The sequence below is a fragment of the Pan paniscus genome, chromosome 8 (assembly GCF_029289425.2).
Source record: "Pan paniscus chromosome 8, NHGRI_mPanPan1-v2.0_pri, whole genome shotgun sequence".
Lineage (NCBI taxonomy): Eukaryota > Metazoa > Chordata > Mammalia > Primates > Hominidae > Pan > Pan paniscus.
In genome coordinates this window covers 66,237,249-66,258,890 of record NC_073257.2, presented here as the reverse complement: position 1 = coordinate 66,258,890, position 21,642 = coordinate 66,237,249, and the positions used below count along the sequence as shown (strand labels likewise).

At 36.2% G+C, this 21,642-nt stretch overlaps 1 protein-coding gene across 2 annotated transcripts in view; it reads left to right on the top strand.

The window, feature by feature from the left end:
* The window catches only part of PCDH15 (protocadherin related 15), a 1,779,889-nt gene that overhangs the window by 1,642,233 nt on the left and 116,014 nt on the right, over positions 1-21,642 (top strand). For both annotated transcript variants that reach the window (XM_055092816.2, XM_057298896.1), the window contains 2 exons: positions 3,241-3,350; positions 5,270-5,410. In XM_055092816.2, coding sequence (XP_054948791.1) covers positions 3,241-3,350; positions 5,270-5,410 — 251 coding nt within the window. The remainder of the gene's footprint in view (positions 1-3,240; positions 3,351-5,269; positions 5,411-21,642) is intronic.

Sequence of the window (21,642 nt, the reverse complement as noted above, 5' to 3'; positions counted from 1 at the left end):
AATTTTCAATTTCCTTTATTGATTTACAAATCACACTAGACTTGAATTATTGTACAGTAGTTACGTACTCTCTCATTCCTAACTTCCATTCCTCTCCCTATTAATTTATATTCAGCCCATTTTACTCAATTTGGTTATGTTCCTACCTTCTCTGTCCATCTGGCTTAATGAATCCTGATTTATACCAACTCCATCATTTGTATTCAAGATATATGTGACTCCAAAGAGAGTATACAATTTGCCTCCATCATGTAACTGGTGCTTTCCACAACCTAAAACAATAATAAAATAATATTATTTTTATTAATATTGTACATTGTAATCCTGCCAAAAAATAGAAAATAATTGATATTTTTAATCTAATGCTCATTATCATGGAGGTTCATTTAATTCTTTTTGGGAGAAGATTGTATTTGTATAGTGTTTTAATTCTGATAGAAACAAGTGTACTGGAACAATTAAGACAAAGGTTAATGAGGAGAAATTTTGTCTAGAAGTAAATCTGTTTTAAACATTTGCTAACAAATAGAATTTTAAATGCTTTTAGTGGTATGCATAGGATTTAAATGTCTTCTTAAATTATGCCAATTACTTTTTTTAGTATTATTTCTATCCTAATTATGCAGTTAAGGTTAGCAAAAATGTACACGTGCATTTTTTAAGATTTGAAAGAAGACATAGCATTTTTCTTTTCTTTTCTGTTTTGTATTTTTTGTTTGTTTGTTTGTTTGTTTTTGAGATTTAAACTCGCTCTGTTGCCCAGACTGTAGTGCAGTGGCGCGATCTCGGCTCATTGCAACCTCCGTCTCCCAGGTTCAAGCAATTCTCATGTCTCATCCTCCCGAGTAGCTGGGACTATAGGAGCACACCACCACAACCGGCTAATTTTTGTATTTTTAGTAGAGATATTGGTCAGGCTGGTCTTGAACTCCTGACATGAGGGGATTCACCCGGCTCAGCCTCCAAAAGTGCTGGGATTACAGGAGTGAGCCACCGCGCCCGGCCCGACATAGCATTTTTCTCATGTTAAAGCTAAAGGTGCATAAGTTGCAGATGTCATGTTCCCACACTGTATAAGTAATAGCAAACAGATGAATTATGGAAAGTATAAAATTTAGCTTCTACCTTGTGTAGTAACAAGATATTCAAGTAAACAATTTAAGTAATGTCTACTTCCACAAATAGGAATTCAGTTTTTGAAAATTATCCCCTAATATGACTGAAATATTTTCTTGTATTAAACTTTTGATAAGTAGTATGTATCTTGATCTGTCATAAATTAACAATCCATTGTTCAAATATTAGTTTGTGTTGTGGCATAATAATATTACCATGAACTTAATGGGTTAAAACAACACATATATCATTTTGAATTTCCTATAGGTCAGGAATCCAGGCATGGGTTAGCTGTGTCCTCTCCTTTTTGGACTTGCATAATCTTTTAATCAAGGTGTCATCCAGGGCTACAGTCTCATATGAGGCTCAACTGCAGAAAGATCCACTTCCAAGTACATGTGGTTGTTGGCAGAAATCAGTTTCTTGTGGGATGTTGGACTAAGGGCCTCAATTCCTTGCTGGCTGTTAGTCAGCCATCACCTCGAGTTTCTTGCCACGAGGACTGCTCCATATGGCAGCTTACTTCATCAAATCCAGTGAGGGATATAGCCAAAAATTTGGCTAGCAAGAATCTAGTCAAGTCGTAATCTTATGTAGTATGTCCATTGAATTTACATGAGACGTATACATCACATGAACACTGAGCAAAGGATAAAATGCCCCCATTGACCAGAGTTGGTTAATGTGCTTATGCATGTACCATGGGGATTGGCAAAGCCTTACCCAAAGCACTTGTACAGAGAAGGAAAGAGGCAAGATTATTGAAAACAATATTTGGATGTTATCAAAAGAAGGCAAAAAGAAAAATATATGCAGGACAGTAAAATAAGTAAGTAAATAAACTAGTAAATTAAATATCTACTTTACACACTTCATTTTAAAATGATACAGATTGGTTCTTATTCTTCAGCAAGAAGCAGTTATTTCTCATGCCATGAATATATGGACCACCATTAGGTGCTAGAGTATCTGTGAGAAAGACTGCTTTACATTTAGATAACCTAGTCAATTAAGTGTATGGACAGCAGTACCAAAAACAAAGCAATTTGGACCAGATGTTTATAAAGCCTATACTTCAGACTAAATTTGTATTTCAGGAATTTTTGTAAAAGGTTTCAATGAAAGCACAATGTAATTGCATAATGTAGCTTGGAAGAACTACTGTGTACATTCTATTATTAAGTTCAAAACTCTGTCATAAATATGGATAAAAAATAAAAAAAAAATACCACCACACACCTATTAGAATGTCTGAAATCCAGACTGTTGACAGCACCAAAAGCTGGTTAGAATATGGGACAACAGGAAGTCTCATTTATTGTTGGTGAGAATACAAAATGGTAGAATCAGTTTGGAAGACAGTTTGGCAGTTGCTTAAAAGACTAAACAGTCTTACTATAAAATCCAGTAATCATGCTAATTAGTATTTACCCAGAAGAGCTGAAATCTTAGAGTCACAAAAACCTACACACAGATGTTTATAGTGGCTTTAGTCATAATTGCCAAAACTTGGAAGCAACCAAGATGTTTTTTATTTATGGAAATAAACTGTGGGTACATTCAGACCGTGAAATATTATGTAGTGCTAAAAATGAAATAAGCAATCAAGCCATAGATGTTGAGGAGCATTAAATGCATATTACTAAGTGAAAGAAGGCAATCTGAAAAGGTTACATACTGTGTGATTCCAGCTATACAACATTCTGGAAAAGGCAAAACCATAGAGACACTACAAAGATCAGTGGTTGCCAGAGGTTGAGTTGAGGGGAAGGATGAATATACAGGGCACAGAGGACTTTCAGAACAGTGAGAATACCCTATATGATACTACATGAAAGCGGATACATGTCATTACACATTTGTCCAAACTCATAAAATGTACAACAGCAACATGCACCCTCATGTAAATGATGGACTTTCAGTGATAATGGGTCAATGTAAGTTCATCATTTATCACAAAGGTAGCAGTTGGGTGGGGGATTTGATCATGGAGGAGGCCATGAATGTGTGAGGGCAAAGGGTATATCGGAAATCTCTTATGTTTCTCTCAATTTTTCTGTGAACGTAAAGTTACATCAAAAATTATACTTAAAAATAAATACATCATCTTCTCTAAACCTGCAGACCTCCTCCAGTAAGTGAACTTGCCACCAAAGGGACCATGGTTGGTGCAATTTCTGCTGCTGCCATTAATCAAAGTATTGTGTACTCCATTGTTTCAGGAAATGAAGAAGGTGAGTAGACTTTTAGTTTGTGTTCTCACCGTCAACCAGTAAACGTAGATTTGGCCTAATTTCAGATTGAATTGAAATTATTATCTATTCTATTGTTTTCTAATAAAATTGTGCCCATCTTAAATGTAATTGTTAACCATGTATCCTGAACTCGATTAGAAATCCAGTGATGTTAGCTAAAGTGATTTTTTTCCCTTAAGAAATATTAAGTACCTTAAGAAATATTAAGTATCTAATTAATGAAACCTTGCCCTTTTCCTCATTTGGTAATATTTTAATGACATTTCCTCAAAATTAATGCATCATGAAATTTTCAGCTTTTGGCCATGATCATTGCCTACAGTAGCTTCGTCCGCCCCACTGTCTGAACCATCCATGACCCTTACTCCATGTTGGTCATACCTTAACTAATCCTGAAGGAATTTCAAGGTTGTAAATAAGTTGTGAATTTTAAAAAGAGTCACATCCATGTTAAAAGCTATGCATGTTATATGATTCTCAAAATAGTCAAATAAGACATACAATTAATGATTAAAAATAAAAATATAATTTTTTGTAATTTAAGAATCATAGGAATTTGCAGGCCTCTGGGAATAAGGTCATAGCTCAAGCTTTCGCATTTATTTTTGTTTTATCTGTTCTCCACAAGTTCTCCTCTGTTTTCCCTTTTGGTATGTTAGATAGCCTAGTATATTGTAGGTAGTCAGGAAATAGTTAATATACATGTAATAAGTTAATCAATAGTAAATATTAAAGAAATGAGTGAATGTAAATTCTTCAAACAGTTTGCAAGGAAATTATAAAGGCCCTGTTAAGCTTTTTAATGACAAACTATTACTAGGTATTGCTGCCCGTGTAGTGTAGCAAGTGGTCAATATCTTACTTTTATTGCCTTTCTTTCTACATTATTACTGTGCTACTATATGTCCTCCCTAAAAATAACTAAATTTCCTTTTTCCTTGGACTTCGAACATCTGACTAAAGCTATGATTTCTCAACCTGTTCTGTCCCGAAACTTTCTCTTTTGATTCTATTTGTCCTTTTCTTTGAAGACAGCAGAGTGGCTATATTTATTAATGTCTCTCCCCCACAGTGACTGTTTTACATTTATTTATTTATTCAACAAATATGTACTGAGCATCTATTATGTATTAACTACTCTTCTAGCCACTACAGATAGAACAATGTACAAAATAGATTCCTGCCCTCATGGAAGTTAATGGTCCAGTAAGAGGAGATTAATAATAAAAATTATTAAACAAAGAAATATATAGTATTATAAGGGATTATTAATTACATGAAAAAATAAAGTAAGGAGAGAATATGGAGAGCATAAGAGGGGGAGATATTATAAAGTTTACCAAAGTGCCCTGATTTTCATTCAAATTTATTTACAAAAACAGACACAGGGCAACATTAAATTATCCATTTTTTTATTTTCTCTCAAGTGTTCTTAGCAAAACACTAAATCTACAAAATAATAATATTCATAAATTACAAAGAGTATAATAATCCAGTAAGTTCAGAAAATTTTGGTTAAACAAAATTAGATGGTTTTCTTTGAAACAACTTCTGAAAGCCTTTAGTGTGACAGAAGACCATCTGAATCTAAGGTAAAGAATATATTATTCAGTGTTTCCCAAATGTAATTGACCATAGAACATTGTTTTCCAGGATTATCTCAAAACAACAAAAACAAAAAAACCCTACAATTTCAGGGCAGACTTTAGCGAAGTATTGATGTTGATCATTTAAAGAGCTGGAACAGTTTCCAAAAGCCAGCATTTTGTCACTTTCATGCATCACTCTAGTTATAAATAGGCATTTTTAGTGTTTTTGAAATCACAGTGCCTTTTAAAGAGAATTTCTTTCCTTATAGCGTAAAGACAATGACCAGGTAATTGTATTTTAATTTCTAGATACATTTGGAATTAATAACATCACAGGTGTTATCTATGTGAATGGACCTCTGGATTATGAGACCAGGACAAGCTATGTACTTCGAGTCCAAGCTGATTCCCTGGAAGTGGTCCTTGCCAATCTCCGAGTTCCTTCAAAAAGTAAGTTATACTACTTAAAGCTTTTACGAGAATTGTATGGTGTCTCTTCTAATTTTTTAAATGAAATACCTGTGTCTAAAATATCGTTCTCAGTGGACAACATAGAAAGATCATTAATACTCTGAGATGATTGCCTATTCGTTTAAACAGCTAATATATGACAAGGCAGGGAGTGATTTCATACTCCTGAAATGTCAAGGTAATAAAACACTGTTTTCAAATTGTGTATCCAATATTGTTAAAATACCACCATTGTCTGTGTATGTTAAATAATAAAACTTAGTCCCACTGTGAAGCTCTGGATAAACCTTGGGAAGTAGATATTTTTAATGAATGACTACTAGAAATTGCCTGAATTGTGTGGCTTCTTGTATTTACATATTTTCTTCGAGAAAAGAAAAAATCATCTTAAAATTAGCGACTAACATTTATTGTAATTTATATGTAGCATCATTTTTCATTTTTAATTTACACTTTTTAAACTACATTTTTAATCTATGAAATGAGAATTACTACCCTGTTTTACAAAGGCAAGATTTTATTAATAATTAAAAAGGTTATTTTTTTAAATGACGGTAAACAAAGCGTCACAGATTTAAGCCCACGTTCTGTGACTCCGAACTTCAACATTTCTGTGTCATATAGTTTACCCCCACAGAGAAGCATATAAAAGCCAATTTGTGAAGGGAACTGACACAGATTTAAAGATGTTATCAATAATGCAATAAATGCTATTCTTTTCCCAACTATTGAGGTAATACTCTTTTGCATTTAAGCAATCATCTTTTTGTAATCAGAGCAACCCTTTTAAAATCTAGAAGACTCAAGATAATCCAGTTTAAGTTAACTATTAATAGAATAGAGGCCCAGACAGAGTGTGAAATGAGAAACAGGATCTGAAACATTCACCCAGGGACTATCCCTGGACATCATTTCAAGGCATTTCAGCAAGCGAGCGTTCTTAGAAGGGAGAAGAGGGAAAAAGAAGAGGGGAGAGGCATAAAGCAAGAACCCAGGCAGTGTGAGAGAAAAGAAAGCAAGACAGGAGCAACAGGCAGAAGATGCAGGATAGAATTTTCTGTATCAGTTTGGCAGTTGATCATAAAAAGAAATCACTCCTTTTCATTTATCGCGAACCTCATTTACTGATTTAGTGTAGAGAGCTGCTCAGTTCCTTGGAGAGATACAACCAAATCATTTGAAAAATCAGATTATACAGGTGTCTTTGAAATTAAAGGAATTGAATTGTCCTCAATAATTATGCATCACTCACATAATTAAATTGTTTAAAAATAGCAGATGAGTTCTTTGAGTTTCTAAAATCTTTAAACTACAGGCAATTATGTTTTTAAAAATATAGAGGATGCTTCCAATTGTAAACTGAATTGGATAAATGAGGAGTGGAAAGGTTGGAGTAACTCTAAATTATATAATGTAACCTATTTTATTGCAAATGCAAAAATGAGGAAGATTAATTGAAAAATGTACCTGCACTCTTTCCTTGAAACAAATGAACAGTTTAAGAAAGAAAAATGTTAGGTTGTAGAACTTTCTCAAGTAATACCTGTGATTTTTATGAATAGAGGTGCATTAAGTTCTTATATGTGAATACAGCTAGCTCCCATTACTTTAATTTACATGTAAATCTGAGGCTAATAAAAGTTTCTCTAATGCACATGTGTATACTTCCATGTGCCCCAGTATGCATGTAGAGGTGAAACCAGTTCATGAATTATCCTGTCAGAAATGCATGAAGTCTAAAAGCTAAAATATTTACTGCCTAATTCTTTGAATATTGTTATTAACCTTTTATGACTGACCTTTGCCTCCTAAGTTTGAAATAAAAACCCATATATTTCTAATTCAATCTCATTAATTAATAACTGTTAATGGCCTATAGTCAATCCCCAGCCCATTAGCTATGCAAATACAACCATTATGTAAACCGAGGTTAATTAGTTAGCTAATATTCATCTCTGCAGCAGAATTAGTTGCCCTACCACATATCATTTGAATAAGGATAATAAAAATCAGAAGTGTAATTCATTAAAGAAGTATTTTATTGTGACTTCTTTACCAAAAATTTGTTAATGAAATTATTTTCAAAGTAAATTGTGCAACCATGATGTGATTAGATTTAATATTTAAATGCAAATTAATTAAAATGTAAAATTTTAGAGCTAATTTCATAAGTTTAACACTAGGAATATTTAAATATTTTAACATTTTACTTGGAACATTTCAAACATACAAAAATTACAGAGAATATTACGGTGAACCTCCATGTATCAACTCCCTAACTCAACATAATCATGCCCTGGGAAATAGTCATTCCTCTATGCTCTCAACTACCCACTATTGCATTATTCTGAAGCAGTTCAGAGTCATAACATTCAATCTGTAAATATTTTGATATGTATATCTTAAGGACTCTTAAAACTTAATTAAAATATCATGATTACTCCTGCCAAAAGTAACAAATTATTTGATATCAATATATATCCAGTTGGTATTAAACATAGTTCATATTAAACATATCCAGTTCACATTGAACATTTATTTACATCAGAATCAAAATAAGGTCTAACATTGCCATTGGTTGATAGGTCTGTTAAGTCTCTTTTAATCTGTAGGCTTCACCACTACGCTCTTTTATTCACCTTGATATTTATTTGTGCAGGAAACCACATTTCTGAAGCCTGGATTGATGACTGTCTCTCCAAGTGGTCATTTCATATTCTTTCTGCTTCCTTAATTTCCAGGAAATAAGTAGTTAGATCTGGAGGCTTGATCATATCCAGGTTATTTTTGGTTTGTTTTTAAACAAATAAATCGTAGGTGATATTCACTCCTTCCTTAAACATTAAATCTCTTTGATTCTCTTTTTGTGATATAGATAGTAGCAACCACCAATAGTAATTTTCTAAATCCATTATTTTTTTCTTTTTATTACTTCTATATTCATTAGCCAAAATATTTTTATAAAGAAAAACGTCTCCATAGCAAATACTCAGTTACCCTGAGGTCCACCAACTATAGGAAAAACAAGAAAAAAAAACTTTATTCTTTCCTTTTATTATTGATTTTCAAAATAATGAGTTGATTCACTATTATACTCAAAATGGGAATACTGAGATGACAAATATGTTTAGTTTTCTGGGTCATATGGTCTCTGTCGGAACTACTCTACTCTGCTGTAGCTTAAAAGCAAGAAGAGATAATACGTAAACCAAAGGGTTTGGCTATGCTCCCATAAAATTCATTTTACTAAAACAGGCTGTCTGTGGGCTGGATTTGACCAAAGGGCTGTAGTTTGCCCACATTTGTTCTAAGACTTACTTTTACATTACATGGTACACTTTTTTTTTGCACTGCTCATATCTTTCCTGTTGTGAGCAATGCTTCTGCTTCATCTCTTATATTTTCCCACACATCTAATTGAAAGTGATATTGTTTTATCCCTCTTAATAACACATTCAGTCATTTTGTTATCAGTAACCCATTCCCAAGTAAAGTCCTTGATGCAGGATTATAGAGACACTATTTCCTATGTTTTGGTGCATTAAGAAAAGCTTATCTTAGGGCTTTAACATTGAAGACCAATTTGACTGGATAACTTGACTCATTTTCTTTTTTAAATTAAATTTTTCATTCCATTTTCTTATTCTTTGAAGCATTACTGTAAAAAATGTTTAATGACAAACTGGTCTTATTTCTGAATTTCCAAATAATTGCCTTTATTTTTTCTTTAGAGTTCAGTATTTTTGTCAATGTATTTCTACATGTTGGCAATTCTGGGTCATTTTCTATATATGTAGTATAACTGTTCAAGTCTCATTTAGGGATTTTTTTTTAATTCTAGCTTTTTTTAAAAAATTAATTTGGCATCTATTCTGGTGTTACTGGCCACAGGTTCTTATGCTCTTGTGCAATAGAAACTGACAGAAGGCTAAGAAAATTTCCCAGACTCCAGGCATTATTGGAACTTATGCTGGAGCACAAGGAAAGCAGCCCGGAAAAGAGAAAGTCCTCTTGCTGCCTCCCTGGAGATAGCCAAGAGAGTAATTTTAACAGGCCTAGCCATGAAAGGAGTGACATTAAAGCATGTAGAAACGGGAATTTATAGCACTTGCACAGTTTGATGACTTGCTTCTTCATGTGTCACACGTCTCATTAACATGTTACATCTCCGTGTGATTTTTTTTTTTTTTTTTTTGAGACAGAGTCTCACTCTGTTGCCCAAGCTGGAGTGCAGTGGCGTGATCTGGGCTCACTGCAAGCACCGCCTCCTGGGTTCACACCATTCTCCTGCCTCAGCCTCCTGAGTAGCTGGGACTACAGGCGCCCGCCACCACTGTCATTTTTTTAGCCTTCTGTGCATGTGGATATTGGGGGCTAACTTCCTTGAGTAAGATGTATGGTAGAATGTCCCTCATCTTGGTTTCTCTAGGTAACTTATAGCTTGCAAAGTCTTGTGGTCATTGGGGATGGCATGAGTGAGGTGATGCTGCCATCACCTTACAGTGGTGCAAGGTCTGGTGACTAGTGTGACTGCATGAAATAATGCTCTAGTAGAGGTGATCTGAACCCAAAGTTCTATCCCTCCTCTGTCTCACTGGGAGATTCCTAGTATACAAGTGTTGAATCTTCTCTTATCTTTTCATCACTTTCTCACTCATCTCTTTGTATTAGAGCACATTACTGTAAAGAATTTTTGCAACCTACTCATCTGACAAAGGGCTAATATCCAGAATCTACAATGAACTCAAACAAATTTACAAGAAAAAACAAACAACCCCATCAAAAAGTGGGCGAAGGACATGAACAGACACTTCTCAAAAGAAGGTATTTATGCAGCCAAAAACACATGAAAAAATGCTCATCATCACTGGCCATCAGAGAAATGCAAATCAAAACCACAATGAGATACCATCTCACACCAGTTAGAATGGTGATCATTAAAAAGTCAGGAAACAACAGGTGCTGGAGAGGATGGGGAGAAATAGGAACACTTTTACACTGTTGGTGGGACTGTAAACTAGTTCAACCATTGCGGAAGTCAGTGTGACGATTCCTCAGGGATCTAGAACTAGAAATACCATTTGACCCAGCCATCCCATTACTGGGTATATACCCAAAGGATTATAAATCATGCTGCTATAAAGACACATGCACACGTATGTTTATAGCGGCACTATTCACAATAGCAAAGACTTGGAACCAACCTAAATATCCAACAACGATAGTCTGGATTAAGAAAATGTGGCACATATACACCATGGAATACTATGCAGCCATAAAAAATGATGAGTTCATGTCCTTTGTAGGGACATGGATGAAACTGGAAACCATCTTTCTCAGCAAACTATCGCAAGGACAAAAAACCAAACACCGCATGTTCTCACTCATAGGTGGGAATTGAACAATGAGAACACTTGGACACAGGAAGGGGAACATCACACACAGGGGACTGTTGTGGGGTGGGGGAAGGGGGGAGGGATAGCATTAGGAGATATACCTAATGCTAATTGAAGAGTTAATGGGTGCAGCACACCAACATGGCACATGTATACATGTGTAACAAACCTGCACATTGTGCACATGTACCCTAAAACTTAAAGTATAATAATAATAAAATAAAAAAAAAAAGAAATACCTGAGACTGGGTAATTTCTAAAGAAAAGAGGTTTAATTGGCTCATGGTTCTGTAATCTCTTCAGGAAGCATGGTGCTGGCATCTGCTCTGGTTCTATGGAGACCTCGGGAAGCTTATAATCGTGGTGGAAGTCAAAGGGAGAGCAGGCACATCCCATGGCAAAAGCAGTAGCAAGGGAGAGAGAGAGTGGTGGGGGAAGGTGCCACACAATTTTCAACAACCAGATCTTGTGAGAACTCACTATGGCAAAGACAACACCAAGCCATGAGGAATCTGTCTCCATGAGACTGATCTCCCATGTCCTCACCTGCAGCACCCGATTAGATTAAAACCTTCTTCCCTAGCAATACTCATTGTCTCAGTGATTGCCCATCTGTGTGGCAAGCAGCAGAACCTAGACCAAAACCATCATGTTCCAGTAACAGAGTTTAACACTCTGAACACCATTACTCTCGAGGAGAATTGAAAATGGTCACGCGAATTAAAATTTAGAAGTGACTTTGTGTGAGTATTCCTTTATAGGGGAGGGTTGTTGTAAAGTTGTACTTGAATTCACTTCAACAGTATACTTTTCCCCAAAATACAATGGCTGGGGAAATACATGCTTTCCCTACTCAAGTTTAACATTGGCAACTACAGTAAAAAACGCTGTGCCCTTATGTTGGCCTAGCACAGCAAATCCATGTTTGAGACATATCAGATAAATGTAGACAGAAAAAGAGCAACAAGCAATTACAATGACTGGAGTATTACATTATATTACAGCTACATCTAGAGAGGTCTGTGCTTCTATAAGTATGCAGGCAAAGAGCCTGTGACTGTTCTTTGCCTGCATAATTATACCCAAACCAACCCAAAGGACCAGATTTGGGACACAGGTGAATGCCAGTTTTCTTAAATCCTGTTCAGTAGGATTACCTGAAGGAGTGATGATACTGCAAAAGGCAAAAACTGGACATAGACCGCTGAATTCCTATTAAAATGACAAACTGGAATTAACTGAAGTATACTGGCAAACTGAAGTTGCTGAAGAAAAGCATACCAGTGCTGAAGATGCTCTCATTGACCATGTCTGTTTTAAACCCAGGTCTGACCCAAAGAGTATTCAGCCATTTCACAACAGTAATATTGAAGTAGGAACTTCGCTACCTACCTTACATGCCTTTTCTCCATAATCTCCAAGGTCAGGTAATAGAAGTCTGAGTGATAAAAATCAACTGCTAGTGAATGAAGGAGGTGGTGGTAGTTAATAAAGAAAAAAGTAAAAAGAAATATCTTACAGCCTCTTCCCCAAAGGCAGAGGAACTTCCATTAACATATCTAAGCTGGGGAAGGACATTTTACCTTTAAATGAAATTTGGAGTATTAGATTAATATATTGAACTGGAGAATCATTTTTAAATTCTTTTTAAAGTTACCTTTACCATAGTACTATTAACAATTTTTTTAAAAATTATAAAATTTCTTGAGCTTTTATTCAACAGCAGGAAAGATATTAGCCCATATTAGCAGGATAAAAGAGATAGTATGAAAGAAAATAATATAATTTTATAATTATATTCTATATTTTCATATTAAGAATATTGTTTCAGTGAGACTGTAGAACAAAATTTAGTGAATATTGTTAAAATGGATTTAGTCTGCGCAAAGACAGAAGTTTGTATCTGTTTTGTTTATTGATGTATCCCAATAGCCTAAAATGCATGGCACATAAATACACCCAATAAAGATTTGTCCAATGCATGAGTGAGTCTGGAAAATTAAGGCCAGATTGTGAAGCGTTTTAAATATCAAGCTAACAGTATGCAAATTTGTAGCATACATACAACTCATACAATCCACCTGATGGCTGACTGCTAACTAAGCTCCAGTTCTGCCCACTCCCACCTCACCACCCCTGATCTGCAGCCTTTTCATAACAGTGGTTTAGTCATTATTACAGATGGAGACAGTATACTGTTTTAATCATGGGAATGTGCTTAGGAGCTTCCTCCCAGTACTTGAAATTGCAGGGAATCTGAAAAGCTTTGGAGTTTTCTCTCTCTTCAATTCAGTTAGAAATTAGGTGTTGATTTTTCATTCTTCCTGCACTCAAACTTTCTGGCCCTCTAGACTCCCTACATTTTATCTCTTCTTCCTGTCTCATTCTGTTAAGCATCCGTATTTTCTTCCTTTACTCCCATATTGACCACTAATTTGATCAAATAATTATCTTCATTTTACAAAGTGTTAATGAAACACCAGGAGTTTGGTCTAGGTCCTGCTGCTTGCTGCACAGAAAGCCAATTACTGAGAAAACAAGTATTGCCAAGGAAGAAGGCTTTAATCGGGTGTTGAAGCTGAGGAGATGGGAGTTCAGTTTCAAATCCATCTCCCTGATTGACTAAAGCTAGGGGGTTTATGTAGTAGGGAAGAAACGTAAGAGTGTAAGAAAACAAGAACTGGGGAGGAGCAAGGAGGCCTCTGGGGCAGTGATCTGGTAAGTTTCAGTTATTTGAAACTTACTTTTTTTTTTGAGAGGCCTGAAGGTCCTCCTTTCCTGAGGAAAGAGCTCAGATAAAACAAATAAAAGTTTTAAGCTTTAGCAGCAGAAGAGCCAATCTCTGTGTTTATCTGAAAACAACTGTCTATGGGCCTATTGGACTAGATTCAAAAGGAAAGACAAATGTGACTGCATTGCTATTTCTTTTCTTTTTTTTTTTTTTTTTTGAGAGGGAGTCTCACTCTGTCACTCAGGCTGGAGTACAGTGGCACGGTCTCAGCTCGTTGCAAGCTCCGCCTCCCAGATTCACGCCATTCTCCTGCCTCAGCCTCCCGAGTAGCTGGAACTACAGGTGCCTGACACCACGCCCGGCTAATTTTTTTTATTTGTAGTAGAGACGAGGTTTCACCATGTTAACCAGGATGATCTCGATCTCCTGACCTTGTGATCCGCCCGCCTCGGCCTCCCAATGTGCTGGGAATACAGGCGTGAACCACCGCACCCAGCTGAATGCATTGCTATTTCTAATACATTATTTCAAAATTATGAGTCATCTTTTCTTCCTATCCATAGTCTCTTTCTTTGCAGAAAAACTCAAACTCTCCTGGGTTTTTAGGATATAATGTTATTTGGTCCCAAAGAAGCTTCAAGAAGCCTGTACCCAGAACATCTATAGAAGCTTATATTAATATTTCTGCCACAGAGTCATTCCCATTCTTTCATTTTTATGTAGAGCAAAAGCAGTAACATGCAAGTTTACAGCACAGATTGATTTATGTAACTCTATAATTGAAGTAGCAATTTTTGCTTTATGGTAAAATTATAATTATCTTTAAACATGAAAAAAGAAAGCCATAGCTTTCTATAAATATGTCATTGTGTTTTGATTCAATAACTAGACTTTCAATCAGGAATAAATTACAAGACAATTAAGATAAACTTTAAACTGAGGGTAAAACAACTCAAATCCTATTGATTTCATTTTATGTTTTAGCTGTAGGGTACAAGCTTGTAATACATTTCATTCTTCTGACTTTTGTGGTTTCTAACAGAAGGTCTGTGACAAATAATGCTAATGACTCTTTACCTATGATTGACTGACTTACAAAAGTATCCCTGCTATAACTTGGGTAACAATATTGTAGCCTGTCACATATTATTTTTTAGTCCCAAAATCCCAGGAATGATCATAGCCTTATATTTATAGTACAAATATACGGCCACTGTTTTAGAAACTATATTAATAATGTATTACTTTAAAATATGGAGAGGAGTTTATGAAAATTAACATGATAATATCATTAACAGCATTTTTTCTTTCAGAAATTTTAGGCATCTTATATAAATATATGGTTGAAAAAATTATATTTTCAATGAAATAAAAATGTATTCCAGTGGACTGATAGCATAAAATTGTCTGTCCAAGAAAAAATTGCATTGTGCACTATAGGTTTCCTTGGAAATGTGATTTGAAACATGGTATACACTATTATTAATACGTTTCTGAAACCAAACGCATTGAGGCAGTGCTCTTCCATTGATCCCAAATTGGTTTGCTGAACTGATGACAATGATATATAATCAAACTTTTCAAAATAGAAAAATATTACATTTCTGCATATACGAGAAAAAATATGTATTTCATTAGGGAAACATATTGCTGCCATGGGCAAGCAAAATTAAAATATTTAAGAATCTAGGAATGCATAAAATAGTTCTCCTTCTTATACCTAAGAATAAGGCTGGAACGAAAGAGAGAAGATACAATTTTCTTCATTCTTGGAAACGTACTTATAATTAATATAGTAAATAATTTAGATTTTTTTTTCTAAGCCTTTTTAGTCCAAATTTAAATTGGGATTCAAAATGCCATTCATTGAATGCCAAATATTTTGGCAAACTTATGCTTTCCAGAGAGTATTAATTACTGATTAATAATGAGGCCCCAAGTGATACAACAGTCACTCTAAACCTCTTGCTTTAGAAAAACTCCTATTTCAGTAGAGGCACACTAAGCCCTATTAAATGCAAATGAAACTATGCACAGAAGAACTGGAATCTATTAAGTCACTTATGTTACAGAAATAACAACCTTTGCAGAAATAGAAAACAGATGCAACTACATGAATAACATAAGCATAAAATGTAGTTTAACATTGATAGATATGAGGGAAATTATCAGAATTAATTCTTCATTATTGATTATGGTTGTAGGCGTTGGCTATCCCCATTCTGTTGTAATATAATCAAGGTCAGGTCTGCACTTAAAGTAATAACTTGCTAAAGATTTAGCATAGTTATTAGTTGGTTTTTATTTATTTTTATCACTTATGGATAATGCATTTTTTTCTGTTAGTAAAATATTTATTTTCCCAACTTTAACAAGTAGCTGATCTTACTGGTTGACTATCGAAAGAAGAAAAAAAAAGCTTCTCATTAAATAGACAAAAATAAATTCAGCATTATGCTTACATAATAAAAAGAAATATGGGGAAAAGTACCATATAGAAAAGATGTACATAGGAGTGAACATTCAGAAGGTTTCATTGTCTCAACTTCACCAGTCTCTGAAGTTCTACTGGGCATATCCTATGTAACTGCTTTTCTGAATTTCTATATTCATTGCATTCTTTTCACTTAACTTCAAGGAATGTCTATACCTAAATGTCTTTGCTTACACAAGTCTCTCTTTTCAAAATGTCCTTTCTACATTGTTTTTCAGATCAACTCAATTATTCTACAAGGGTCAGTTTAAAGGTCATCTCATTTTTGAGACTTTCCTTAATCATTCATTGTCCCTGTCATACAAGAACAAATACATCTGGCCTGTGAGTTCTCCTCAAATAAAAAGATGTAGTATTATTCAATTTTATTTTGTCCCAGATTTTATCACAGGTGCTGTGTGGATGATAGCAGAGAAGATAAAAATGTGAGATAGATCCCAAAGAAGAGAATAGTATAGATAACACTATGAAGATGAAAGATGTATTTCAAAAAATAGTAAATACTCCTTTTCCTGCACAATACAGAATTTGTCTAGTAAATTATGTTTGATGCCATGTTCTAATGCTTTCAAAGAAATGCTGTTATAATATCTATTGTTGTACTACTCCACCTTTTTGATATTTATCGTTTATATAAAAGATCACATTATAATTAACCATATATTTTCATGATCGATTTTGTCCAAAATGTATCTGATTTTGACCTGGACTAATTAATAACAGTATAATTTTATAATTCTTCACAGTGAATTGTGAATTGTATCAGATTTGCAAGAACATTTGATGGGTTAAACATATAAAGTGGTAATAAAATAATAGATACATGGGCAAACAATAGAATTTAGTGTATTCCAAGGTAAAAGGTAAAAGTGGTAAAGAATGACTGGGACAATGCTCCTTTGATTTTGAAATTAGATATTACTTATTATCTTTGACAACATTACATGGATTGGTAAAGGTTTTGTGGGTCCCCTTGTAATTCTTCTTACTCTTTGACTAATGTTAACATTCACACACACACACACACACACACACACACACTTGCATTTACATATAAACAAAACTTCCAAACAGACTAGTACTTTTTAAGTTATTATTTCACTTTCAACAACTCTGTTCCCTTTATTTTTGAGGCACATCTAATATGATTCTGTTTTTTTGTCACATGGCCCCTGAAACATTATTTTCGTGCCACAGAGATAATGAAAAGTATGTTAAATTAACAAATATATATCACATATTTGTTCTAAGTGCTGTAAGGGGATATGTATGCACAAGGTGAGATTAGTGCCTTAAAGAAGTTTCTATCCTAGTGGAGAAGCTATGACACAGGTATAAACAATAAGTAGTAGCATGAAGTACATGACTAATTGATATACAAGAGACATAGACATGCATGATTTGAAATTAGAGTAGCTTTGTCAATGAAAAACCTCGAACTCTGCAAAACATTTGAAGCAATTTATTCTGAGCCAAATATGAGTGACCATGGCCCTTGACACAGTCCTCAGGAGATCCTAGAACATGTGCCCAAGGTGGTTGAGGTGCAGCTTGGTTGTATACATTTAAAATTCTTCTAATTGGCAATTGGTTGAAAGTGGCTTCAGAAGACAGTGAATTACGGTAGTGGTAAACAAAAGTTAGTGAAGAGAAAAAGGAAGTAGATAAGTAAAAGAATCATAAAATAGTGTTTCTCATAAAGCAGCTGGACTACCTGGTGATAATTACCTGAGTTACTCATTTAATAATATATATTTTTGTGATCTCTTTTTCAAACCTACTTAATTAAGATATCTGGAAATGGAAAATGGAAATCTGAATATTTACTATTTTTATTATTGTTGTTGTTTCTTCACAACTATTTGAAATACTGATAGGAAGATTAACTGCTTGCAGTTTTTTGTTTTGTTTTGTTTTGTTTCCTAAAGCAGGGAATTAACATGAGAAAGTTAGCTCAGTATGTAGAATAGCTTGGAGAGAGATAGAATGAATGCTAAAAAGAATTGGATAAATAGGCCAGGCCCAAACTAGAACTAGGATTCGGCCAGTGAGAGGAGGAAAATGTAGGACAACTGCAAAAGAGAAGTTGGTAGGACTTGATGACTGGTTATAAAGAGAAAGAAAGAAATCAAGGATGATTTTGTACTTTTGATCTTGGGTGACATGAATAAGATCTAAATAAAAACTTGCAGGAAACAAGGAACTGGACTTCCAAAGGTGTTCAAGACTGACAGGTAGATTTTGAAAAAAAATCATATAGCATGAGTACTTAAATCAAGGAATTGTTATGCCAAGGGTCGCTAGTCTCACATGGTATAACTGTAAAATAATGAGGCTTAAGTGAGAAAACCAGGCAAAGAAAGCATCAAAGGAAAAAGTATCTCTTGACCTCCCATAACCACAGAGAAAAAAACTTAATTTGCACACACCTAGAAACCAGGGACTGGAAACACTATTACTCTACAAATATAAAGGAAATATGGAAATAAAGGCAAACAAAAATCCACTGGCAGTGTAATGATAGGCGATTCCCTGTCGAAGCAATGATCTCTTTAAGAGGAGGTGAGCTAGTGAAGCTCGTATCAGGGAGAAATGCTGTTTAGATCCATTCTGCTAACTCAGATCCAATGGTGTCTGGAATTGGTGGGTTCTTGGTCTCACTGACTTCAAGAATGAAGCCGCGGACCCTCGCAGTGAGTGTTACGGTTCTAAAAGTTGGTGTGTCTGGAGTTCTTTCCTTCTGATGTTCGGGCGTGTTCGGAGTTTCTTCCTTCTGGTGGGTTCCTGGTCTCGCTGGCTTCAGGAGTGAAGCTGCAGACCTTCGCGGTGAGCGTTACAGCTCTTAAGGCGGCATGTCTGGAGTTATTGGTTCCTCCCATCAGGAGTTGTTCATTCTTCCCAGTGGGTTCCTGGTCTCGCTGGCCTCAGGAGTGAAGCTGCAGACCTTCAAGGTGAGTGTTACAGTTCATAAAGGCAGTGTGGAACCAAAGAGTGAGCAGCAGCAAGATTTATTGCAAAGAGTGAAAGAACGAAGCTTCCACAGCGTGGAAAGGGACCCCAGCAGGTTGCCACAGCTGGCTGGGGCATTCTGCTTTTATTCCCTCATGTGGCCCCACCCACATCCTGCTGATTGGTACATTTTACAGAGAGCTGATTGGTCTGTTTTACAGAGAGCTGATTGGTCTGTTTTGACAGGGTGCTGATTTGGTGCATTTACAATCCCTGAGCTAGACGCAAAAGTTCTCCAAGTCCCCAGAGCACTGACTGGTGCATTTACAAACCTTGAGCTAGGCACAGGGTACTGATTGATGTGTTTACAAACCTTGAGCTAGACACAGAGTGCTGATTTGGTGTATTTACAGTCCCTTAGCTAGACATAAAGGTTCTCCAAGTCCCCACCTGATTAGCTAGATACAGAGTGTTGATTGGTGCATTTACAAACCTTGAGCTAGATACAGAGTGCTGATTAGTGTATTTACAATCCCTTAGCTAGACATAAAGGTTCTCCAAGTCCCCACTAGACTCAGGAGCCCAGCTGGCTTCACCTAGTGGATCCTGCACTGGGGCCACAGGCGGAGCTGCCCGCCAGTCCGGCGCTGTGCACCCGCACTCCTCAGCCCTTGGGCGGTTGATGGGACCAGGTGCCACAGAGCAGGGGGCGGCGCTCGTTGGGGAGGCTCAGGCTGCGCAGGAGCCCACGGTGGGGGGACACTCCAGCATGGTGGGCTGCAGGTCCCAAGCCCTGCCCCGCAGGGAGGCAGCTGAGGCCCGGCGAGAATTTGAGTGCAGCACTGGTGGGCCTGCACTGCTGGGGGACCCGGTGCACCCTCTGCAGCTGCTGGCCTGGGTGCTAAGCCCCTCACTGCCTGGGGCCCACGGTGCCAGCCAGCCACTCTGAGTGCGGGGTCCACCAAGCCCATGCCCACCGGAACTCATGCTGGCCCGTGAGCGCCACATGCAGCCCCGGTTCCCGCCTGCGCCTCTCCCTCCACACCTCCCCACAAGCAGAGGGAGCTGGCTCCGGCCTCGGCCAGCCTAGAGAGGGGCTCCCACAGTGCAGCAGTGGGCTGAAGGGCTCCTCAAGCGCAGCCAGAGTGAGCGCCAAGGCTGAGGAGTTGCTGAGAGCAAGCGAGGGCTGCGAGGGCTGCCAGCAGGCTGTAACCTCTCACAATGACCAAATTAAGCTGTCAAAAGAAAAAAAAATTATTGTCCCTTGAGGCCCCATCTCATTTGTCTTTCTGAGGCTGTCAAGAGAGAAAAATGAAAGACTGAGTTTGAGAAAAACTCTTCCATTTAGTGAATGAGAGGAAAAGAATAGCCATTTAAGAGACCAGTGGAAAAAATGAGTACAATTTATGTAGTGATGACCTGTTAGCCAAAGGAGAAGAGGGTTTCAAGAAAAGTCAAAAATGGCTGAAACATCAAATGTTGCAGATACTCCAGAAAAGTTATGACTAAAGAAAGTATGTTGGATAATAGTTAACTTGGGTCAACAATAACTATAGCTAGTGCCAAATAAATAATAAAGGGCTTGTATGTGGAAGAAAGCATGGGAATTAAGTAGGTAGAAGATTTCTTGGTTTTATCTTCACAATTTAAAATTTAATTTATTCCTAAATATTTCCTAATTTTGTTAATGTTTACATTTTATAAGGCATGCATTTCAATTTAATGTACACATTACTTCAATGCAAAAGCAAAAACTGAGAATTTTATGATTCAGAGATAAGAAACATAAATTTAGCTTGTCATTCTTTTTAATCATTATTCAGAACACAAGTCTAGTAGTCAATTCTTCCCAATCTAATTCATTTTTTATTCCCAGGAACTTTTGTAAGTTCAATTAATCAATCTTGTTCCTGTTCTTATCCCTGTTGGTATCTTGTACCTAATTAGTCCCCTATGTAGTACCTTAAAAATAATTACAGACAAGCAGTTTAGAGGAAATCATTATTTTAAATGCTGTCACTTTCAATTTTGAAAGCCTGTTACTAGTTATTTACTTACAGCATATGCTTGCCATCAAGACTGTTTAATAGAGATTGCTATATTTGTGTTTTGTTTTGTTTTGTTTTGTTTTTTTGAGACGGAGTCTTGCTCTGTCACCCAGTCTAGAGTGCAGTGGCATGATCTCGGCTCACTGCAAACTCCACCTCCCACGTTCACACCATTCTCCTGCCTCAGCCTCCTGAGTAGCTGGGACTACAGGTGCCTGCCACCATGCCCGGCTTATTTTTTGTATTTTTAGTAGAGATGGGGTTCCACTGTGTTAGCCAGGATGGTCTCGATCTCCCGACCTCGTGTTCCACCCACCCCCAGCCTCCCAAAGTGCTGGGATTACAGGCATGAGCCACCACACCCGACCTATATTTGTGTTTTATTAAAATACACAAGAAAGTTGGATACTTTAACCAGTTTAGTGGTTCAGTTTTGCTTCTAAATGATCCCTATTTGATGATATTTCATAAATGCTCAGATATGCCTGAGTTTAAAGGACAAACAGTAAAGGAGAAATTTTATCAAAAATCTATACTAGGGAAAATTCTATGTAACACAGATTATTAAACCATTAAGTTGTTCCCATTTAAAA